A 23,368-nucleotide genomic window follows, 5' to 3' on the forward strand; every position below is an offset into this window, starting at 1 on the left:
AGCCCTATGGCTCCCCAGTCCCATGGCCCCTCCTGCCCTATGATCCCCCAGTTCCATGACACCCCCAGTCCCATGGCCCCCCAGCCCTATGGCCCCCCAGCCCCCATGGCCCCCCAGACCCATGGCCCCCCCAGCCCCCATGGCCCCCCAGCCCCATGGTCCCCCCAGCCCCATGGTCCCCCCAACCCCATGGTCCCCCCAACCCCATGGCCCCCCCAGCCCCATGGCCCTACCCAGTCAGAGCATCTGCCCCCTGGTGGTCAGTGCACATCATAGCGAGCGGTTGAGCGGCCTTAGCATATCATTAGCATATTACGCTGTGATTGGTTGAACGGCCAACCGGTCGACCAGACACTTAGCCTATCAGGCTTTTATTGTGTAGGATTCTAGTTGTGACACCCAATGAACATCCTGACTCCGGTGTCTGCCCGGTGGACAAACCTCTTACCTCATCAGGTCCCTCGACTGTATTTTATAAGCCGGACATGGGCCGTGCCGAGACCGAATGGGGCTCCAGGATTCCAGACCTGTCGGTGGGAGCCGGCACGGCACTCGGCTGTTGGGCACGTGGGTGTGTGACACAGGGTCCCATCCGTCTGCGTCCGCCAGCCGTCGGCCAGAGTGAGGGGCAGGTGACGCATAAACGCCTGTGACAGACGGACAGGCCTTAGAAACGAGACTGGGTTTCCAGGGCGACCCGTGTTTTTGGTTATTTTTTGTGTGTATGTGTTTTTAAAATATGTTTTTATTGATTTTTAAAGAGAGAGGGAGAGAGAGAGAGAAATATCCATGAGGAGAGGGAATCCTGGATCGGCTGCCTCCTGCTCGCCCCCTACTGGGGATCGAGGGTATAACTGGGGCATCACCGGGATTGAACGGGCGACCTCCTGGTTCCTGGATCGATGCTCAACCACTGAGCCAAATCTGGCTGGGCATGTGTTTTGTTTTTTGTTGTTGTTTTTAATTATATACATATATATATATGTTTTTATTGATTTCAGAGAGAGGAAGCAAGAGGGAGAGAGAGAGAGAGAGAGAGAAAGAAACATTCATGATGAGAGGGAATCATGGATCAGTTGCCTCTTGCCTGCCCCCTACTGGGGATCGAGGGTACAACCCAGGCATGTGCCCTGACGGGGAATTGAACCATGACCTCCTGGTTCATAGGTCAATGCTCAACCACTGAGCCACGCCAGTCAGGCTCAAGTTTTTGGGTGTTTTTTTTTTTGTATATAAAACCTATTCCCTCTGCCCTCCCTGGTTTGGCTCAGTGGATGGAGCGTCTGCCTGCGGAGCGAGGTGTCCCGGGTTCGATTCCGGTCAAGGGCGCGTCCCTCGGTTGCAGGCTCCTCCCCATCCCAGGCCCTGGTCCGGGCGCGTGCAGGAGGCCACCCATCGGTGTGTCTCTCCCACGTCGATGTTTCTCTCTGCCTTTCCCTCTCTCTCTCTTCCACTCTCTCTAAAAATCCATGGGAAAATATTCTCAGGTGAGTATTACAAAACAAACAGACAAACAAAGCTATATATATAAAAGCCTACGCGACCAAATGACCGGACGACCGGTCGACCGGCCGCTATGACGTGCACTGACCACCAGGGGACAGAATCTCAATGCACAGGATTGGGCTCCTTCCTGTCCGGATCGGGCCTGCGGGGATTGGGCCAAAACCGGCTCTCTGACATCCCCCCGAGGGGTCCCGGAGTGTGAGAGGGCGCAGGCCAGGCTGAGGGACCCCACCGGTGCACGAATCCGTGCACTGGGCCTCTAGTCAATAAATGAAAATAAGGCGATGAAGAAAAGGAAACCTATTCCCTCTGCTTTGGCACCCAGGGCCTTAGCTGGTATCTGTGATGCCGTAGACACGATAGGAAAAGAATCCTGTACGTGAGGGAATTTTTCTCGCACTCTTTTTATTTTTTATTTTTATTGATTTTTTACAGAGAGGAAGAGAGAGGGATAGAGAGTTAGAAACATCGGTGATAGAGAAACATCGATCAGCTGCCTCTTGCACACCCCCTACTGGGGATGTGCCTGCAACCAAGGTACATGCCCTTGACCGGAATCGAACCTGGGACCCTTGAGTCCGCAGGCCGACGCTCTGTCCACTGAGCCAAACCGGTTTTGGCAGTGAGGGAATTTTTATAACGAGGGCGTTGAGCGTGGCCTTGTCCCTCCCGCCGAGGTTTTCCAGACAAGGTCACGTTCCGTGGCTCGGACAGAACTCCAAAGCGGCGCGTCTTCGGCGCCACTCACCCCGCTGTCGCTCTGCTCACGGCGAATGGCATTGACTGGGGCTCTGTGGTTTTGCTTATTGTTCCTACCTTTTCATTTATTTCTTTTATGCTCCCCTGGACCACGTGATCCCGCCAATCATGCGGATTGCTTCCTCTATCTTCATCTCTTTGGGTCCGCCCCCCCCGCCCCCCCAGATGGTGGGCGCGGCCCCAGCTCTTCCTTCTCAGCAGATCCGTCAGCCCCAGCTCGTCCTTCCTGCCGTGACCATATATGTGCTCGGAAGATGGACTTTTTCAGCTCCTTTTATCTTTTCTTTTTTTCTCCCCCCACCTTAACGTTGAATCTAAAAACAAACGGGAGAAGAGATGAGCGTGAGGTTGTACCCACGCGTCATGCATAATGTAACTGTCTATTCAGGGACGGGTACATATGTCATGCATGTTCATTTGGGGGAGTCTGAGTGTGGGGGGGTATTTTTAGATCCGTTATCTGTGTTTTGAGAAGGTATAATGTTTCCCGGGGTGAGTCCATGACATACCCCTGGCTTATGTTCAGCTCCTCCACACACTTCAAGGGCTTTTACTCTTAGAAATGACCCACGGGCCCCGACCGGTGTGGCTCAGTGGGTAGAGCGTCGGCCTGCGGACTGAAGGGTCCCGGGTTCGATTCCGGTCAAGGGCATGGACCTTGGTTGCGGGCACATCCCCAGGGAGGGGCGTGCAGGAGGCAGCTGATCGATGTTTCTCTCTCATCGATGTTTCTGACTCTCTCTCCCTCTCCCTTCCTCTCTGTAAAAAAAGAAGTCAATAAAAAATATTTTTTAAAAAATAAAAAAGAAAGAAATTACCAACGGAATGCCTTGGTCGATATTATTTTTTAAAAATATTTATTTATTTACTTATTTATTTGTTTTAGAGAGAGAGGAAGGGAGAGGGATAGAAACATGGGTGAGAAACATCCGATAGGCTGCCTCCTGCACGCCCCCCAGTGGGGGTCGAGCCTGCAACCTGGGCTTGTGGCCTGACCGGGAATCGAACCCGGGACCCTTCAGTCCGCAGGCCGACGCTCTATCCACTGAGCCACACCGGCCAGAGTCTTGGTGGATATCCTTTTTGTTGTTTTTCTATTGGTTTTTAGAGAGAGTGGAAGGGAAGGGGAGACACAGAGAGAAACATTGATGTGAGAGGGACACATTGATGGGTTGCCTCCTGCACGCACCCTGACCAGGGCTGGCCCAGGTTCGAACCTGCAATTGAGGCACGTGCCCTTGACTGGAATCGAACCCGGGACCTTTAGTCCACAGGCCGACGCTCTATCCACTGAGCCACACCGGCCAGGGCTTGGTGTGTATTCTTTTTTCTTTTTTTATTTCAGAGAGGAAGGGAGAGGGAGAGAGAGATAGAAACATCGATGAGTTAGAAACATCGATCAGCTGCCTCCTGCACACCCCCCACTGGGGATGTGCCCGCAACCAAGGTCCATGCCCTTGACCAGAATCGAACCCGGGACCCTTCAGTCCGCAGGCCGACGCTCTGTCCACTGAGCCACATCGGCCAGGGCTTGGTGGATGTTGTTATTTATTTATTTTTTATTGATTTCAGAGAAGAAGGGAGAGGGAGGGAGAGAGAGAGGAACATCTGTGATGAGAGAGAATCATGGACCGGCTGCCTCCTGCACGCCCCCCACTGGGGATGGAGCCTGCAACCCGGGCCTGTGCCCTTGACCGGGAATCGAACCCGGGACCCTTCAGTCCGCAGGCCGAGGCTCTATCCACTGAGCCACACCGGCCAGGGCTTGGTGGGTGTTCTTATTTGTGGATCACAGAGTTTTCTGGACTGTCGTGCCATCCAACTTTGATCCTCATCGGAATGGGGTGAAGGTGTTAACGTTGCTCTTGGGATTTGTGTTATTATTGCTAGAGGCCCGGTGCACGAAATTCGTGCACTCGGGAGACGGGGCGGGGGGGTGGTCCCTCAGCCCAGCCTGCGCCCTCTCACAGTCCGGGAGCCCCCGGGGTATGTCCATCAGTCGGACATCCTTAGCGATGCCACGGAGGAGGCGGGAGAGGCTCCCGCCACCCCCTCTGCGCTCGCCAGCCATGAGTGTCTGCCCCCTGGTGGTGAGTGCGTGTCATAGCAACCAGTCATGCTGCTGTTGGGTTGATTTGCATATTAGCCTTTTATTATATTGGATTATTATTATTTTTTTTTGCAGGAATGCCGAGAAACCCTTCCTGCTCGTCTTCTCCTCCATCCAGGTGCACACGGCCCTGTACGCCTCCAAGGACTTTGCCGGGAAGAGCAAGCACGGTGCCTACGGCGACGCGGCCGAGGAGATGGACTGGGGTGTCGGTACGTGAGTTCCTTGTCCCTCCCGTGCGAACGTAAGATGTGGCTGTGTCTTTTCCTCCATCCGGCTGAATTCTGTACATTCCCACCCAATTCCTGATACCGTTATAGATCGTAAATGTGCTTTAAAAAAAATATATATATATATATATATATATATATATGTTTATTAGAGGCCCAGTGCACAACATTCGTGCACTGAGGGGCGGCGGGATGGCGGGGGTCCCTCAGCCCGGCCTGCACCCTCTGGCTGTCCGGGACCCCTTGGGGGATGTCCACCTGCCGCGGAGGCGGGAGAGATTCTCGCTACCACCGCTGCGCTCGCCAGCCGTGAGCCCGGCTTCTGGCTGAGCGGCGCTCCCCCAGTGGGAACGCACTGACCACCAGGGGGACAGCTCCTGCGTTGAGCGTCTGCCCCCTGGTGGTCAGTGCCTGTCATAGCGACCGGTCGTTCTGCCGCCGTTCGGTCGATTTGCATATTAGAGTTTTATTATATAGGACTAGAGGCCCGGTGCACGAAGATTTGTGCAGTAGGCCTTCCTTCCCCTGGCTGCCGGCACCGGTTTTCCTCTGGCACCCGGGACCCAGGCCTTCGCTCTGGCCACCGCCTTCAGTCGTTGCTCCAGGCGCAGCACCACTCCTATATCTCCCTCCGCCCCCTGCCCTCCCCCTCATAGCAGGCGTCCCGCCCCACCCGGCCGCTCCACACCTGCATGCCGGCTGCCCAGAGGCCCGAAGCGGCTGGGGGACGGGGCCGCTCCTAGCTTTTGTCACGTTAATTTGCATACTCACTCCTGATTGGCTGATGGATATCACAGAGTGACGGTCCATTTGCATGTTCCTCTTTTATTATTGTAGATTATGGATTTCAGAGAGGAAGGGAGAGGGAGAGAGAGACAGAAACATCCATGAGGAGAGAGAATCATGGATCGGCTGCCTCCTGCACGCCCCCCCGACTGGGGATGGAGCCCACAACCCGGGCCTGCGCCCTTGACCAGGAATCGAACCCTGATCTCCTGGTTCCTAGGTCAACGCTCCACCACTGAGCCACGCCGGCCGGCCTCTTGGTTTAATTTAAGCAGCAAATTGAAGGTGAGGACGGCCGCTCGTTGTGCCTGCAAGCACATGCCCTTGACCGGAATCGAACCCGGGACCCTTGAGTCCGCAGGCCGACGCTCTATCCACTGAGCCAAACCGGTTTCGGCTATTTCCCTTCTTTCTTTGCTTTGTTTAAATCTTGCAAGGCTCCCTGTCCTCAGAAACGAGGAGACTGGACTTCTGTCCCGGCTTCTGCCTCTTTGTTTAACTCCCTGTGTCCACTGGGGCCATGTCTTAAATCTCTAGGTTTCCGTCCATCATCTTTCCATGAAGGATGCAGACGAGGCAAGGTCTACGTTGTTGGGTTTTTGTGTTTTTTTTGTTTTTCTCTCTGTACCTCTCTGTGATTCTACAACACAACAGAAATAAGTCCAGATGATGAGTTCCGGGAAAAACAACATCAGAGCAGTCCCCCTAATGAGATTTATAGGAACAGCCCATTATGCGTAGGGCCCTTGCGTCCACCGATGTGAGCCCGCCTCCTTTCACTTTTCCTTGACATGGTGCATGTCCATCAGGGTGTATTTCCGGCTCCTGAGTGAGGTACATCAGGAGAATGTTTTGTTGTGGGGATGGGTGAATAGTTCATCTCTCTCTTTTAAAAAAATATTTTTTATTGACCTCAGAGAGGAAAGGAGAGAGGAAGAGAGAGAGAGAAACATCCGTGATGAGAGAGAATCACGGATCGGCTGCCTCCTGCACGCCCCCGACTGGGGATGGAGCCCACAACCCCGGGCATGTGCCCTTGACCGGGAATAGAACCGTGACCTCCTGAATTATAGATTGATGATCAACCCCTGAGCCATGCCGGCCGGGAAAGTCTGTCTCTATTTTGCCTGTTAGTTCCGTTCAGGGCGCAGGTGCCCGAACGTGGGATTGGATAACGCTGCTTTGCAAGGATGTTCAAAGCAGTTGAGCCGGTGGTGACTCCAGATTTATCTTCCTTTACGTCCAGGACAAGGGTTTACAACGCAGCTGCCCCTGGAATACTAACGTGGCAGGAGCCACAACAGCAATGCCAGCGTTCCCTCTGTTATTCTTTTGTTCGCTGCGGAATGTAATCTCAGCCCTGAGGCTGTGTATTTCCCTTGGGGTTCTGTGCGTCCGTTTCCTGCCTTGAATTTTTTAGACGCCTTTATTCTTGATAAATGGGCCCTTCTTTAAAACGCGAGACTCTTGTGGGAATGCAAAGGGGGCATCTGAAAGCACACGGCTCGGAGTGGGTGGCACATTAATCACGGTTGAACGTTCGGGGGGGATAACAGAGTCACCTCACTGGGGCCTGGCACTGTGCTGAGGGTTTTTGCACGCACTTCAGAGATATGATGGTGATGGTAGTGCTGCTGTTGATGAAGATGGAGGTGACGGTGATGATGGGGGTGATAGTAGTGATGATGATGGTGATGATGATGGTGATGGTGATGGTGATGATGATGATGGTGATGATGATGGTGATGGTGATAGTGATGATGATGTTGGTGATAATGATGGTGATGATGATGGTGTTGATGGTGGTGATGATGGTAATGGTGATGATGATGGTGATAGTGGTGATGATGATGGTTATGGTGATGATGGTGATGAAGATGGTGATGATGATGGTAGTGATGGTGATGGTGGTGATGAAGATGGTGATGATGGTGGTAGTGATGGTGATGATGAAGATGGTGATGGTGATGGTGATAAAGACAATGGTGATAATGATGGTGATGATGATGAAGATGGTGATGATGATGATGGTAGTGATGGTGATGGTGGTGATGGGGACAGTGATAATGATAGTGAGGATGATGGTGATAGTGATGATGATGATGGTGATGATGATGGTGATGGTGATGGTGATGGTGATGATGATGATGATGGTGATGATGGTGATGATGATGGTGATGATGATGGTGATGGTGATAGTGATGATGGTGTGGATGGTGATGGTGATGGTGAAGATGATGATGATGGTAGTGATGGTGATAAAGATGGTGATGGTGATGATGATGGTGATGGTGATGGTGATAAAGAAAATGGTGATAATGATGGTGATGGTGATGAAGATGGTGTTGATGATGATGGTAGTTATGGTGATAAAGATCGTGATGGTGGTGATAATGATGGTAGTGTTGGTGAAAAAGACAATGGTGATGATGATGGTGATGATGAAGAAGATGGTGATGATGGGGATGGTGATAATGATAGTGACGATGATGGTAATGATGACAGTGATGATGGTGATGGCGATGATGATGATGGTGACGGTGATAATGATGGTGATGAAGATGGTGGTAGTGATGGTGATAAAGATGGTGATGGTGGTGATGATGATGGTAGTGTTGGTGATAAAGACAATGGTGATGGTGATGAAGATGGTGAAGATGGTGATGGTGGTGATAGTGATGATGATGGTGATGATGATGGTGATAGGGATGGTGATAATGATAGTGATGATGATGGTGATGATGACAGTGATGATGGTGATGGTGATGATGAAGATGGTGGTGATGTTGGTGATGGTGATGATGATGGTGATGATGATAGTGATGATGGTAATGATGACAGTGATGATGGTGATGGTGATGATGATGATGGTGACGGTGATAATGATGGTGATGAAGATGGTAGTAGTGATGGTGATGGTGGTGATGATGATGGTAGTGTTGGTGATAAAGACAATGGCGGTGGTGATGATGATGAAGATGGTGATGATGATGGTGGTAGTGATGGTGATAAAGATGGTGATGGGGACAGTGATAATGATAGTGAGGATGATGGTGATAGTGATGATGATGATGGTGTGGATGATGGTGATGGTGATGGTGATGGTGATGGTGATGGTGATAGTGGTGATGGTGATGATGGTGATGATGATGGTGATGATGATGGTGATGGTGATAGTGATGATGGTGTGGATGATGGTGATGGTGAAGATGATGATGATGGTGATGATGGTGATAAAGATGGTGATGATGATGATGGTGATGGTGATGGTGATAAAGAAAATGGTGATAATGATGGTGATGGTGATGAAGATGGTGTTGATGATGATGGTAGTTATGGTGATAAAGATCGTGATGGTGGTGATAATGATGGTAGTGTTGGTGAAAAAGACAATGGTGATGATGATGGTGATGATGAAGAAGATGGTGATGATGGTGATGGTGATGATGGGGATGGTGATAATGATAGTGACAATGATGGTAATGATGACAGTGATGATGGTGATGGTGATGATGATGATGGTGATGATAATGATGGTGATGAAGATGGTGGTAGTGATGGTGATAAAGATGGTGATGGTGGTGATGATGATGGTAGTGTTGGTGATAAAGACAATGGTGATGGTGATGAAGATGGTGAAGATGGTGATGGTGGTGATGGTGATGATGATGGTGATGATGATGGTGATAGGGATGGTGATAATGATAGTGATGATGATGGTGATGATGACAGTGATGATGGTGATGGTGATGATGAAGATGGTGGTGATGTTGGTGATAATGATGATGATGATGGTGATGATGATAGTGATGATGGTGATGATGATGGTGATGATGGTGATGGTGATGATGATGATGGTGACGGTGATAATGATGGTGATGAAGATGGTAGTAGTGATGGTGATGGTGGTGATGATGATGGTAGTGTTGGTGATAAAGACAATGGTGATGGCGATGAAGATGGTGAAGATGGTGATGGTGGTGATGGTGATGATGATGGTGATAGGGATGGTGATAATGATAGTGATGATGGTGATGGTGATGATGACAGTGATGATGGTGATGATGAAGATGGTGGTGATGATGGTGGTGATGTTGGTGACAAAGACAATGGCGATGATGATGGTGATGGTGAGAAAATGAGGATGATGGAATCAGTAAAGATGATGATAGGAGGGGGAAGGAAGTGATGATGGTTAAGATGAAGCGGCCCACTTTACAGGGAAGTAAAGTTTGCCAAGTAAATGGACTTGCCCAGAGCCCTGGAGATAGCATAGGACCGTGGACTGTCACCCAACCAAGAGGAGGGACAGTTAAACTAGCTTCTATCTGTGCGTCCCTTGTTGCCATCATTGCCTTTGTCCTTAAGCACCGATTACTTCTTTTTTAAAAAATATATTTTTTCATTGATTTCAGAGAGGAAGGGAGAGAGAGACAGAAACATCCCTGATGAGAGAGAACCATGGACCGGCTGCCTCCTGCACGCCCCCTACTGGGGATCCAGCCCGCAACCCGGGTGTGTGCCCTTGACCAGGAATCAAACTGTGACCTTCTGGTTCGTAGGTCGATGCTCAACCCCTGAGCCACACCATCCGGGCTCACCTGCACTAATTGTAAATGCCTTATTCTTGCGGATTAATCCGTATCTTCGGAAATTCGTTTACTTTTCCTCCCTGAGCCTGTTCTGTCTTGTGTATGTTTCTTTCAGGCGTACACATCTGTAAACCGTAACATACCCCAGGGTACCGCAAAATTCAATAGCAGGGCAGCGGCGATGAAGGAAACATGCATTGTGGGTGTTTTTCTTTCTCTGCGTTTTTCTTTTTTTATGTGACTTTCTGGTAATTCTGTGTTTGGGACCAAATAGTCCATTTTCTGGAGAAAGGTTTTTTTTGCCCCCTGAGCCTGGAGGAGAGAGACAGGGTTGGGCGAGGGCCCGGGGCAGGGCCGAGGCAGGCCAGGTGATGTAGACTTTGGGCCGTGATGTTAATTTGGAAATTCATCGTGTGGAATGTCCGTCGTGGTTCTCCGTCGTCATTCCGCTCGTAAATCACGCCCGCTCCGGGTTTCGCACACGCTGTAGTCATGTTACCGTTTTTCACCAAGCCCTGCCCGGAGGTGCCCGGGGCAGGCATGATTTTTACCTCGAATTTTACAACTCACAGTAGAAGGAAGAGGTTTCTCACACCGTTTTATGAATGCTTCCCATAAAGAGGGCGACATCGTGAATTTCCAAGGCATCCGTGGCCCCGTTCATTCAGGCGGGATGAATAAGAGAGGCGGTTGCATTCGGATACCAGGAATAATAGCCACAGCACCCTAGCGGCAGCCACCACCTCGGTAATAATTACATGGCGAGAGACCAACAGTCGCTCGACCATGAAAGCCTTCGGTCTGTCCTGGCCACTTAGGGAACCACTAGAGGCCTGGTGCACGAATTCGTGCACAGGTGGGGTCCCTCGGCCTGGCCGGCGATCGGGGCCTATCAGGGCCTGCTGGTTGGGGGGGCGGGGGGGAAGGGGGAGAGGAACCACGGCAGGTCTGGGGGAGGGACCACGGGAGGTTGGCCGCCCACGGGATGTTGGCTGTGGGAGCGCACTGACCATGAGGGGCCAGCTTCTGCGTTGAGCGTCTGCCCCCTGGTGGTCAGTGCACGTCATAGCTACTGGTCAACCTATTGCTTAGGCTTTTATATATATAGACTAGAGGCCCGGTGCACGAATTCATGCACCAGTGGGGTCCCTCGGCCTGGACTGCGGGATCGAGCTGAAACCAGCTCTCCCCGACATCCCCCGAGGGGTCCCGGATGGCAAGAGGGCGCAGGCCAGGCCGAGGGACCCCACCGGTGCACGATCGGGGCCGGGGAGGGACGCGGGAGGTTGGCCAGCCGGGGAGGGACCGCGGGAGGGCTCCAGGGCGTGTCCGGCCCGTCTCCCTCAGTCTCGATCGGAGCGTACGATCAGTGGAGAAGAGAAGGAAGAACAGATCCTGGAGATGCCTACAAAAAAAAAGGTCTTCAGAGAAAACCAGCAGAATGTTTACAATATCGATGTCTTCATTTTGGGTTGGAAAAGTGGGGGGTGGGGGGGAGCGTCTTATACATGGGCGGGTCTTTTTTATAAATTTTATTTTATTGTCTAAAGTATTACACATAATAGTACATATGTCTCCCTTTTTCCCCCCATTGACCTTCCCCCGGCCTCCCCTACCCCCCGGCACGTGCCCTCACCCCGCCCCCAGTGTCTTGCATCCATGGGTTGTGCTTATATGCACGCATACAAGTCCTTCGATTGATCTCTTACTGCGCCCCCCCTGCCCCCGCAACCCTCCCCATCCTTCCCGCTGTAATTCGACAGTCTGTTTGACGCTTCTCTGCCTCCGTATCTATCTTTTCGTTCATCAGGTTATCATGTTCTTCATTATCCTTAAATGGGTGAGGTCATGGGGTATTTTTCTTTCACTGACTGGCTTACACTGAGTGGCCAGATGATGATGATCTCTGAACGCATAATCATCAGGCCCCTCCGTGTCTACCCTGTAGAATAAAAGGCTCATATGCAAATGGTCCCCTCGACCCAGAGTTCGACCAGCAGGCAGGCCGGCCGACCGCCCATTGGCCGGTCTGGCCGGACCCCACCCATGCACGAATTCATGCACCGGGCCTCTAACACACACACACACACACACACACACACACACACACACACTGAGTGGCCAGATTATTATGCGTTCAGAGATCGTCGTATTTCACTCAGCATAACGCTCTCCAGGTCCATCCATGCTGCTGCAAATGGGAAGAATCCCTTCTTTTTCACAGCTGCGTAGTATTCCGTTGTGTAGATTTTGGGCGGGTCTTCTACACGGAAAAATACGGTCAACAATGGCTGAGCACTTGTGTGTGGAGAGACCCCCCTGGGGTGAAGGAACTCACACTCGCTAGGATTCATTAGTTTTTGTGTTTTTTTCGTCCTCCCTCGAGGATAGTTTTCCATTGATTTTTAGAGAGAGGGAGAGACAGAGAGAAACATCGATGTGAGAGAAACACATCGACGGCTTGCCTCCTGCACGTGCCCCGACCAGGGCTGGGGCCAGGGGAGGAGCCTGCAACCCAGGTACGTGCCCTTGACCGGAATCGAACCCAGGATCCTTTGGTCTGCAGGCCGACGCTCTATCCACTGAGCCACACCGGCCAGGGCTCTCTCCAGGATTTAATCTTCCCCTACGAGCCCCCCCCCATCCACAGCGAGGAGGCAGGTTGTCCCATCCCCACGTGTCCTCTGTCAGGGTCACCCCAGGGCGGCCGGGACGCGCACTCATCTGCCGGACGGACGAGCTGGCCTGCGTGGGCCTGTCTGCCGTTCGGTGACAAATTGCTCTCCAAACGGCTCATTTTCCAGCGAGTTGGTCTCACTCGGGGAGCGAGATGAGAGGTTTTGGAAGGAAGACACGTCGCTTATCAGCGGCCCCGCGGCACGCACACGGGTCATTCGGAACCATCGGCCTCTATAAATTGGTGGCCGCCTCCCCGGGGATCCTTCCTCAGAAAAATAATATCCTCGGACCCGGGACGTGCCGCGTGTGAAGCTGAGAGTAATTTAGGAGCGTGCATTCCCCGGGGGGAGTTCTGTGCACATTGTGTCGGAGAGGAATACGTTAGACCTGCATACCGGGCGGGAGAATGTAGGAATACAGCGGTCAGTACGTGAAATAGCGTATTCTCGTTTCATTATTTATGACAGGGGGTCCTCAGACTTTTTAAACGGGGGGCCAGGTCACTGTCCCTCAGACCGTGGGAGGGCCGGACTGTAGTTTAAAAAAAAAACTATGAACAAATTCCTATGCACACGGCACACATCTTATTTTTGAAGTAAAAACACAAAACGGCAAAAAACACCTGCCTGTGGCCCGCGGGCCGTAGTTTGAGGACGCCTGATTTATGAACCAGGGGCCCGGTGCACGAATTCATGCACCGGTGGGGTCCCTCGGCCTGGCCTGCGGGGATCGGGCCGAAACCGCCTCTCCGACATCCCCCGAGGGGTCCCGGATGGCGAGAGGGCGCAGGCCAGGCCGAGGGACCCCACCGGTGCACGATCGGGGCCGGGGAGGGACGCGAGAGGTTGGCCAGCCGGGGAGGGACCGCGGGAGGGCTCCAGGGCGTGTCCGGCCCATCTCGCTCAGTCCCGATCAGCCTACCAGTCGGAGCGTCTGCCCCCCTGGTGGTCAGTGCACGTCATAGCAACTGGTCGACCAGTCGGCTGTCTGCCCCCTGGTGGTCAGTGCATCTTATAGCAACAGGTCGACCAGTCGGCTGTCTGCCCCCTGGTAGTCAGTGCATCTTATAGCAACAGGTCGACCAGTCGGCTGTCTGCCCCCTGGTGGTCAGTGCATCTTATAGCAACAGGTCGACCAGTCGGCTGTCTGACCGCTGGTGGTCAGTGCATCTTATAGCAACAGGTCGACCAGTCGGCTGTCTGACCGCTGGTGGTCAGTGCATCTTATAGCAACAGGTCGACCAGTCGGCTGTCTGACCGCTGGTGGTCAGTGCATCTTATAGCAACAGGTCGACCAGTCGGCTGTCTGCCCCCTGGTGGTCAGTGCATCTTATAGCAACAGGTCGACCAGTCGGCTGTCTGCCCCCTGGTGGTCAGTGCATCTTATAGCAACAGGTCGACCAGTCGGCTGTCTGACCCCTGGTGGTCAGTGCATCTTATAGCAACAGGTCGACCAGTCGGCTGTCTGACCCCTGGTGGTCAGTGCATCTTATAGCAACAGGTCGACCAGTCGGCTGTCTGACCGCTGGTGGTCAGTGCATCTTATAGCAACAGGTCGACCAGTCGGCTGTCTGACCGCTGGTGGTCAGTGCATCTTATAGCAACAGGTCGACCAGTCGGCTGTCTGACCCCTGGTGGTCAGTGCATCTTATAGCAACAGGTCGACCAGTCGGCTGTCTGACCCCTGGTGGTCAGTGCACGTCATAGCAACAGGTCGACCAGTCGGCTGTCTGACCCCTGGTGGTCAGTGCATCTTATAGCAACAGGTCGACCAGTCGGCTGTCTGACCCCTGGTGGTCAGTGCATCTTATAGCAACAGGTCGACCAGTCGGCTGTCTGACCCCTGGTGGTCAGTGCACGTCATAGCAACAGGTCGACCAGTCGGCTGTCTGACCCCTGGTGGTCAGTGCATCTTAGAGCAACAGGTCGACCAGTCGGCTGTCTGACCCCTGGTGGTCAGTGCATCTTATAGCAACAGGTCGACCAGTCGGCTGTCTGACCCCTGGTGGTCAGTGCATCTTATAGCAACAGGTCGACCAGTCGGCTGTCTGACCCCTGGTGGTCAGTGCACGTCATAGCAACAGGTCGACCAGTCGGCTGTCTGACCCCTGGTGGTCAGTGCATCTTATAGCAACAGGTCGACCAGTCGGCTGTCTGACCCCTGGTGGTCAGTGCATCTTATAGCAACTGGTCGACCAGTCGGCTGTCTGACCCCTGGTGGTCAGTGCATCTTATAGCAACTGGTCGACCAGTCGGCTGTCTGACCCCTGGTGGTCAGTGCATCTTATAGCAACAGGTCGACCAGTCGATTGTCTGAGCCCTGGTGGTCAGTGCATCTTATAGCAACAGGTCAGTGCATCTTATAGCAACAGGTCGACCAGTCGGCTGTCTGACCCCTGGTGGTCAGTGCATCTTATAGCAACTGGTCGACCAGTCGGCTGTCTGACCCCTGGTGGTCAGTGCATCTTATAGCAACAGGTCGACCAGTCGATTGTCTGAGCCCTGGTGGTCAGTGCATCTTATAGCAACAGGTCAGTGCATCTTATAGCAACAGGTCGACCAGTTGACTGTCTGACCCCTGGTGGTCAGTGCATCTTATAGCAACTGGTCGACCAGTCGGCTGTCTGACCCCTGGTGGTCAGTGCATCTTATAGCAACAGGTCAACCAGTCGACTGTCTGCCCCCTGGTGGTCAGTGCATCTTATAGCAACAGGTCGACCAGTCGGCTGTCTGACCCCTGGTGGTCAGTGCATCTTATAGCAACAGGTCAGTGCATCTTATAGCAACAGGTCGACCAGTCGGCTGTCTGACCCCTGGTGGTCAGTGCACGTCATAGCGAGGGGTTGAGCAGCCTTTGCCTGTCATTAGCATGTTACGCTCTGATTGGTTGGACCGGCCGACTGGTCGACCGGACACTTAGCAAGCGTGGAGATTTCTCCCTTGGAACGCGTGGGGATTTTCCGCACTTGACCGTGGTCTCTCTCTCTCTCCCCTGCAGGGCAGATCCTGAATGTCCTAGAGGAGCTGCAGCTGGCCAACCGCACCCTCGTCTACTTCACCTCCGACCAGGGCGCCCACGTCGAGGAGGTCACCCCCAACGGCGAACGTCACGGGGGGAGCAACGGCATCTTCAAAGGTCAGAGCGGGACCCGCCGTGGCCCCCCGGCTCCCCCACCCGGCGGGCCGGCCTCGGGAGACTCACCTGTTGCCCGTCCCCCCCCCCACTTTGGCGTTTCAGGCGGCAAAGGCAACAACTGGGAAGGAGGGATCCGCGTGCCGGGGCTGCTGCGGTGGCCGGGCGTGCTCGGGGCCGGGCTGGAGATCTCCGAGCCCACCAGCAACATGGACATCTTCCCCACCGTGGTCAAGCTGGCCGGGGCCCCGCTGCCCGAGGACAGGTACGTGACCCGAGACGCGTGGCGTGGCGTGGCGTGGCGTGGCGTGGCGTGGCGTGCTCTCGCTCGCACGTCCCGGGCCGGGGGGGGTTCCGGTTCGCCGGGCGTGTTGCGTGTTAGCTCCAGCGGGACGCGTTCTCCGCCCCCCGGTGATGTCACCGGGTAACCGAGGTGTCCGGTCCGGGTCTGGGCTGCCTCCTGCACGCCCCCCACCTGGGGATGTGCCCGCAACCAAGGTCCGTGCCCTTGACCAGGAATCGAACCCGGGACCCTTCCGTCCGCAGGCCGACGCTCTACCCACTGAGCCACACCGGTCGGGGCTCTGCATTTTTTTTTTAATCCTTCCCAACTGCATCACAAGTTGAGGCTGCTGTCATTCCGTACCTGGCTGGCCTGGCTCAGTGGTTGAGCGTCGACCTAGGAACCAGGAGGTCATGGTTCTGTCACCGGACAACCGAGGGGTCTGGGCAGGGCCGCCTGAGGCAATTCAGCAGAGACGGGGTTGAATCCTAAAGGAGCGTGTATTCCGATCCTCCTGGCAGCTGGGAGAGCAGCAGGTCACCCACAAACTTCTGCTCTGCGCCCCCCATAAGCCCGCTGCGTGTATGGGGTAGAAGGAGAAGGATTATGTGGGGAAGTAGGGATTACGGGTCTGGGGAAGTGGGCGCGGGATACTCACTAATTACAGGTTACAAGTCATGGGGGCTGGGGGTGGGGGGTTTTGCAGAGTGTGGGTGCCTCCGGGCACCCCCGGGGTCAGATTACAGGCAGTAGGGGCTGGGGGTTGCAAAGAGCAGGGTGCCTCCGGGGTTCGAGTGTCTCAGCCACGAGGTTGTCAGTCTTCCCGTGATGCGGGGCAGCGGTTACTCATCAACAGCTTTCTCTGACGCCAAAAATGTCTCTCCCGATCTTGTCTCCTCATTGGCCCTCTTTCTTACCCTTGGAATAAGTCTCAATATACAGCCTATCTAATAAAAGAGTAATATGCAAATTGACCATCGCCCCAACACACAAGATGGCTGCCCCCATGTGGTCAAAGATGGCTGCCCCCATGTGGTCAAAGATGGCCACCACAAGATGGCCAGCAGGGGAGGGCAGTTGGGAGGGACCAGGCCTGCAGGGGAGGGCAGTTGGGGGGGACTAGGCCTGCAAGGGAGGGCAGTTGGGGGCAATCAGGCCTGCAGGGGAGGGCAGTTGCTGGGGACCAGGCCAGGAGGGGAGGGAAGTTGGGAGGGACCAGGCCTGCAGGGAAGGACAGTTGGGGGCACCCAGGTCTGCAGGGGAGGGCAGTTAGGGGGGGACCAGGCCTGCAGGGGAGGGTAGTTAGGGGCAACCAGGCCTGCAGGGGAGGATAGTTGGGAGGGACCAGGCTTGCAGGGGAGGGCAGTTGGGAGGGACCAGACCTGCAGGGGAGGGCAGTTGGGAGGGACCAGGCCTGCAGGGGAGGGCAGTTGGGGGGACCCAGGCCTGCAGGGGAGGGCAGTTGGGAGGGACCAGGCCTGCAGGGGAGGGCAGTTAGGGGCGACCAGGCCTGCAGGGGAGGGTAGTTGGGAGGGACCAGGCCTGCAGGGGAGGGCTGTTAGGGGGGGAACCAGGCCTGCAGGGGAGGGCAGTTGGGAGGGACCAGACCTGTAGGGGAGGGCAGTTAGGGGCGACCAGGCCTGCAGGGGAGGGTAGTTGGGAGGGACCAGGCCTGCAGGGGAGGGCAGTTGGGGGCGACCAGGCCTGCAGGGGAGGGTAGTTGGGAGGGACCAGGCCTGCAGGGGAGGGCAGTTGGGAGGGACCAGGCCTGCAGGGGAGGGCAGTTAGGGGCGACCAGGCTGGCTGGGGAGGGCAGCTGGGAGGGACCAGGCCTGCAGGGGAGGGCAGTTGGGGGCGACCAGGCCTGCAGGGGAGGGCAGCTGGGAGGGACCAGGCCTGCAGGGGAGGACAGTTAGGGGTGACCAGGCCTGCAGGGGAGGACAGTGGTGGGCGACCAGGCCTGCAGGGGAGGGCAGTGGGAGGGACCAGGCCTGCAGGGGAGAGCAGTTAGGGGTGACCAGGCCTGCAGGGGAGGGCAGTTAGGGGCAAAATCAGGCTGGCAGGGGAGCAGTTAGGCATCAATCAGGCTGGCAGGGGAGTGGTTAGGGGATGATCAGGCTGGCAGGCAGAAGCGGTTAGGGGCAATCAGGAAGGCAGGCAGGCGAGCAGTTGGGAGCCAGCAGTCCTGGATCGTGAGAGGGATGTCCGACTGCCTGCACACCCCACACTGGGGATGGAGCCCGCAACCCGGGCATGTGCCCTTGACCGGGAATCGAACCGGGACCTCCTGGTTCCTAGGTCAACGCTCAACCACTGAGCCAGGCCGGCCGGGTATGGAATGATAACAGCCTCAAGTTGCGATGCTGTTGGGAGGATTAAAAAAATGCAGAGCCCCGACCGGTGTGGCCCAGTGGACAGAGCGTCGGCCTGCGGACTGAAGGGTCCCGGGTTCGATTCCGGTCAAGGGCAGGTACCTTGGTTGCGGGCACATCCCCAGGTGGGGGGCGTGCAGGAGGCGGCTGATGGATGTTTCTCTCTCATCGATGTTTCTGACTCTCTCTCCCTCTCCCTTCCTCTCTGTAAAAACATCAATCAAATATTTATATTTTTTTAAAAAAACGCTGACCTCACTGCATTGCATATGGTACCCAGCAGAGTCGGGGAGGGTATTTCGTGTCGGTGACTTCGTTACGACGACGCTGCTCTCTGTACGGGAGGCGGGGTGGCGGGGGGCTGGGGAGCCGTTTGGTCCAAGGAGGCGACGGCCACTCCCACCCTCACGCCCCCCCTGGGGGACCCCACAGGATCATCGACGGGCGGGACCTGATGCCCCTCCTTCGAGGCGAGACCCAGCGCTCCGACCACGAGTTCCTCTTCCACTACTGCAACTTCTACCTCAACGCCGTGCGCTGGCACCCGCCCAACAGTGAGTGACCGCTCCCCGGGCGTGGGTGCAGCTCGCAGAGGGCTTTGCTCTGCGGCGGTCGGTCGGTGGATGGCTCGGGTGCAGGGCGCTTGGCTGGGCGGGGAACCCTGTCTCCTCTCTGCTCTTCCTGCTTCTGGTCCCAGGGTTGTCCCTGCGGGGAGGTCGTTGACCTTGGCGTTCGCCCACCTCTACACCAGTGGCGGCTCGTGCCTCAGCAGAGGGCGCTCGGATGCTCCGAGCCGAGTGTCTGCCGCCCCGCTCGCTCCGTGCATGGCCGACTGGGGCTTGTCGCCCCCTCTCCGTCTGCAGGGATTTCCCTCCGGGTCTTTCCTGGATGTGGCTTGTCCATCCGGCCACAGCGCGGCGCCCTCCGCCCGCGCTCACGGGCCTTCTCAGAGGGGGCGCGTGTCATGGCTCGTCCGTCTGTATGTGGTCACGGGCCCTGCGGGTTTTGTCCCGGACACCGCGTTCTGAGGCGTGGATGTTGCCGTGTTTGTCGTACTGCGCGTTCCTCGGGCGGTGCCGTCGGATCTGGGTTTTCCGACGCCGGTCTTAAGAGTCGTGTCCTTTTCCTTACCAGCCTGAAGGTACGAGTGGGACCAGGTGGCGGTCGTAAGACACGTGATAGGTCTCAGGTGGCGTTTGGTGCGTGTGTGTGTGTGTGTGTGTTTTCTTCGTATCGTTCCGCTTAGAACCAGAGTGTTGTCCGTGTGACTGAGACGCCTCGGAATCTGGAAATCCGGGAACTGTGGATGCGACCGGGGTGTGTGCTGGAGGCAGGTGTGCAGGTTGGACTTTGAGGTCACGCATCGGAGGTCAACGAAATCTCCCGTTTTTCTCTCCTGGGTTTTGGGGGTTCGGCCCCGGAGGCACCCCTCTCCCAGGACGTCTGCTCACCTCCCAAGCGATGGCTGCTTCTCAGACTCCGAGCGAGACCCGTGCGGGCTCCCAACGCCTCCCTGTTCCCCACCCCTACTTATCCGGTCTGTTGGCCAAAGATGTATAGAAAGGGCTCCCTCTTCATTATGGTGAAAGTGGAAAATTGCAACCGTTCTGTTAGCCACAGAAATCACACCGGCTTGACCCTACAAAGCACTTAATTTTTTTAAAGGATTTAAGAAAACATATATTTTTATAGATTTCAGAGAGAAAGGGAGAAGGAGAGATAGAAGCATCTATGCTAATAAAAGGGTAATATGCTAATTAGATCGGACTTCTTTCAGACGTCCTTCCGGACAAAGCCACGGTGATGGGGCTGAGGCAGAGGCAGTTAGGGGCCATCAGGCCGGAAGGGGAGGGCAGTTAGGGGTGATCAGGCCAGCAGGGGAGAGAAGTTAGGGGCGATCAGGCCAGCAGGGGAGAGCAGTTAGGGGGCGATCAGGCAGGCAGGCAGAGTGGTTAGGGCAGGCAGGCAGGTGAGCGGTTAGGAGCCAGCAGTCCTGGATTGTGAGAGGGATGTCCGACTGCCGGTTTCTCTATACCAGTGATGGGCAACCTTTTGAGCTTGGTGTGTCAGACTTCGCCAGAAAACTGAGCGTAACTCGGGTCGTGTGTCACTTTGGGGAAAAAAACTAACTCCAAGACTCTAGTCGCAAATGTTTCATCCTCAGGAGCAGCAAATGTTTCATCCTCGGCATGCGGCCGCGTGTCATCAGAAATGGCTACGCGTGTCAGTGCTGACACGCGTGTCATAGGTCCACCATCACTGCTCTACACTAATAAAAGGGTAATATGCTAATTAGACCGGATGTCTTCCGAACGTCCTTCTGGACAAAGCCGTGGTGGTGGGGCAGAGTCAGTGAGGGGCGATCAGGCTGGCAGGAGAGGGCAGTTAGGGGGATCAGGCTGGCAGGGGGGAGCAGTTAGGGGGATCAGGCTGGCAGGGGGGAGCAATAAGGGGGATCAGGCTGGCAGGGGAGAGCAGTTAGGGGGATCAGGCAGGCAGGGGGAGAGCAGTTAGGGGGATCAGGCAGGCAGGGGAGCGGTTTGGAGCCAGCTGTCCCGGTTTGCGAGAGGGATCTGGCCTAAACCAGTAGTTGGACATCCCCTGAGGGGTCCCGGATTGGAGAGGGTGCAGGCCGGGCTGAGGGGGGACCCTCACCCCCGCCCTCCGTGCACAAATTTCGTGCACCGGGCCTCTAGTCAATGACGAGAGAGAATCATGGATCAGCTGCCTCCTGCACGCTCCCCTACTGGGGATCGAGCCTGCAACTTGGGCCCTGACCAGAAATCGAACCGTGACCTCCTGGTTTATAGGTTGACGCTCCACCCCTGAGCCACGCCGGGACGGGAAAATTTAGGGCGGAGCCACCTACTGAAGGAAGACTGTCCGTGTATGGCACCCGGTTCTGTGAGAAATGTAAAGAACTAAGTTTCCGTGCCGCTCTGGCGTTTCAAGAAGTATGATCATGGTGTCCCGAACTTGGCGAAATCCTGTTTAAATAAAGCCATTCCTCCCCCCCCTCCCCCCACCTCCACGCCACAGGCCCAGAAGCTGGAAGGAACCTACGTGGTCAGGGGCTGAAGAAACAGCTGACATGGGGGAGGAACGAGGAAACAGACAGGAAGAGGCAAAAAATAGAACCAAGTGTGAAAAACAAGACCCAGTTCTGATTGGCAGCTGCTCCCGAGATAAAATCTGCTCCCGAGATAAAAATCTGCTCCTCGGATAGACATACAGGCAATTTCTTAGGACCTCCCGCCTCCAACCAGCCACGAAAGAGTAGAAATCACAGCACGTCTGCCCTGGCCGGCGTGGCTCAGTGGATAGAGCGTCCGCCTGCAGACTGAAGGGTCCCGGGTTCGATTCCGGCCAAGGGCACGTGCCTCGGTTGCAGGCTCGATCCCCGGCCCCGGTCGGGGCACATGTGGGAGGCAACCCATCGATGTGTCTCTCTCACATCCATGCTTCTCTCTCTCTCTCTGTCTCTCTCTCCCTCTCCCTCTCCCTTCCACGCCCTCTCTAAACATCAATGAAAACGTATCCTCCGTGAGGATTCACGAAGTCACGGTGGCTCAATGCTGGAGTCGTGTATCAGGCCGGCAGGGGAGAGCAGTTAGGGGAGATCAGGCCGGCAGGGGAGAGCAGTTAGGGGCGATCAGGCCAGCAGGGGAGGGCAGTTAGGGGCGATCAGGCTGGCAGGGGAGAGCAGTTAGGGGCGATCAGGCTGGCAGGGGAGAGCAGTTAGGGGTGATCAGGCTGGCAGGGGAGGGCAGTTAAGGGGATCAGGCCAGCAGGGGAGGGCAGTTAGGGCGATCAAGCCAGCAGGGGAGAGCAGTGAGGGGCGATCAGGCCAGCAGGGGAGAGCAGTTAGGGGGATCAGGCAGGCAAGCAGAGTGGTTAGGGAAGGCAGGCAGGTGAGCGGTTAGGAGCCAGCTATCCTGGATTGCGAGAGAGATGTCCAACTGCCAGTTTATCTATAACAATAAAAGGGTAATATGCTAATTAGACCGGATGTCTCCCAGACGTCCTTCTGGACAAAGCCATGGTGGTGGGGCCGAGGCAGAGGCAGTTAGGGGCCATCAGGCTGGCAGGGGAGGGTAGTTAGGGGTGATCAGGCCGGCAGGGGAGAGCAGAGATAATAATAATAATCGGGCCACTCAGTGTATATTTAAAGAAAAAAGAAGGCTATCAAATAGCCCTAGCCAATATCGCTCAGTTGGTTGGGCATAGTCCTATGCGCTCAAAGGTCCCGGGTTCAATTCCCAGTCAGGACACAGGCCCAGGTTGTGGGCTCGATCCCCAGTAGGGGGCGTGCAGGAGGCAGCCGATCGATGATTCTCTCTCCTCGTGGATGTTTCTCTCTCTCTCTCTCCCTCTCCCTTCCTCTCTGAAATCAATGAAAATATGTCTTCAAACATACTTTCTTGCCCTCACTGGTGTGGCTCAGTGGATAGAGCGTCGGCCTGCGGACTGAAGGGTCCCGGGTTCGATTCCAGTCAAGGGCATGTACCTGGGTTGCAGGCACATCCCCAGTTGGGGGTGTACAGGAGGCAGCCGATCCATGATTCTCTCTCATCATGGATGTTTCTCTCTCTCTCTCTTTCTCCCTCTCCCTTCCTCTCTGAAATCAATGAGAATATGTCTTAAGAAATACTTCCTTAGAAAAGGTAAGAGGGATTTAGCATCAGGGTTTGGCCACGTGCCACGGTGTGGTGGATCCGGCGCCTCAGTGTACACCTTTGCTGACATGCAGTGGGCCGCGCTGGGAGTATTAACACCACAGCAATGGGCAGACACAGCCAATCCGGGCTCCGCTCCTCGCCTCAGACACAGCTAGCCTTTCAGGGGTCAGGGAGCCAGGATTGGCTGCTGAGCTTTCTAAGTTCCAATTACCGTTGGTCCATACCAGCTGGAGGCCTACG

The 23,368-nt window shown here is 55.3% G+C and overlaps 1 protein-coding gene across 1 annotated transcript in view; it reads left to right on the top strand.

Annotated features, from left to right (window-relative positions):
* The window catches only part of STS (steroid sulfatase), a 74,636-nt gene that overhangs the window by 42,718 nt on the left and 8,550 nt on the right, over positions 1 to 23,368 (top strand). Inside the window, exons 6-9 of the mRNA XM_054720273.1 lie at positions 4,451 to 4,587; positions 15,660 to 15,797; positions 15,900 to 16,059; positions 18,882 to 19,003. Of these exons, the coding sequence (XP_054576248.1) occupies positions 4,451 to 4,587; positions 15,660 to 15,797; positions 15,900 to 16,059; positions 18,882 to 19,003 (557 nt within the window). The remainder of the gene's footprint in view (positions 1 to 4,450; positions 4,588 to 15,659; positions 15,798 to 15,899; positions 16,060 to 18,881; positions 19,004 to 23,368) is intronic.

This window comes from Eptesicus fuscus, chromosome 1, assembly GCF_027574615.1.
Source record: "Eptesicus fuscus isolate TK198812 chromosome 1, DD_ASM_mEF_20220401, whole genome shotgun sequence".
NCBI lineage: Eukaryota > Metazoa > Chordata > Mammalia > Chiroptera > Vespertilionidae > Eptesicus > Eptesicus fuscus.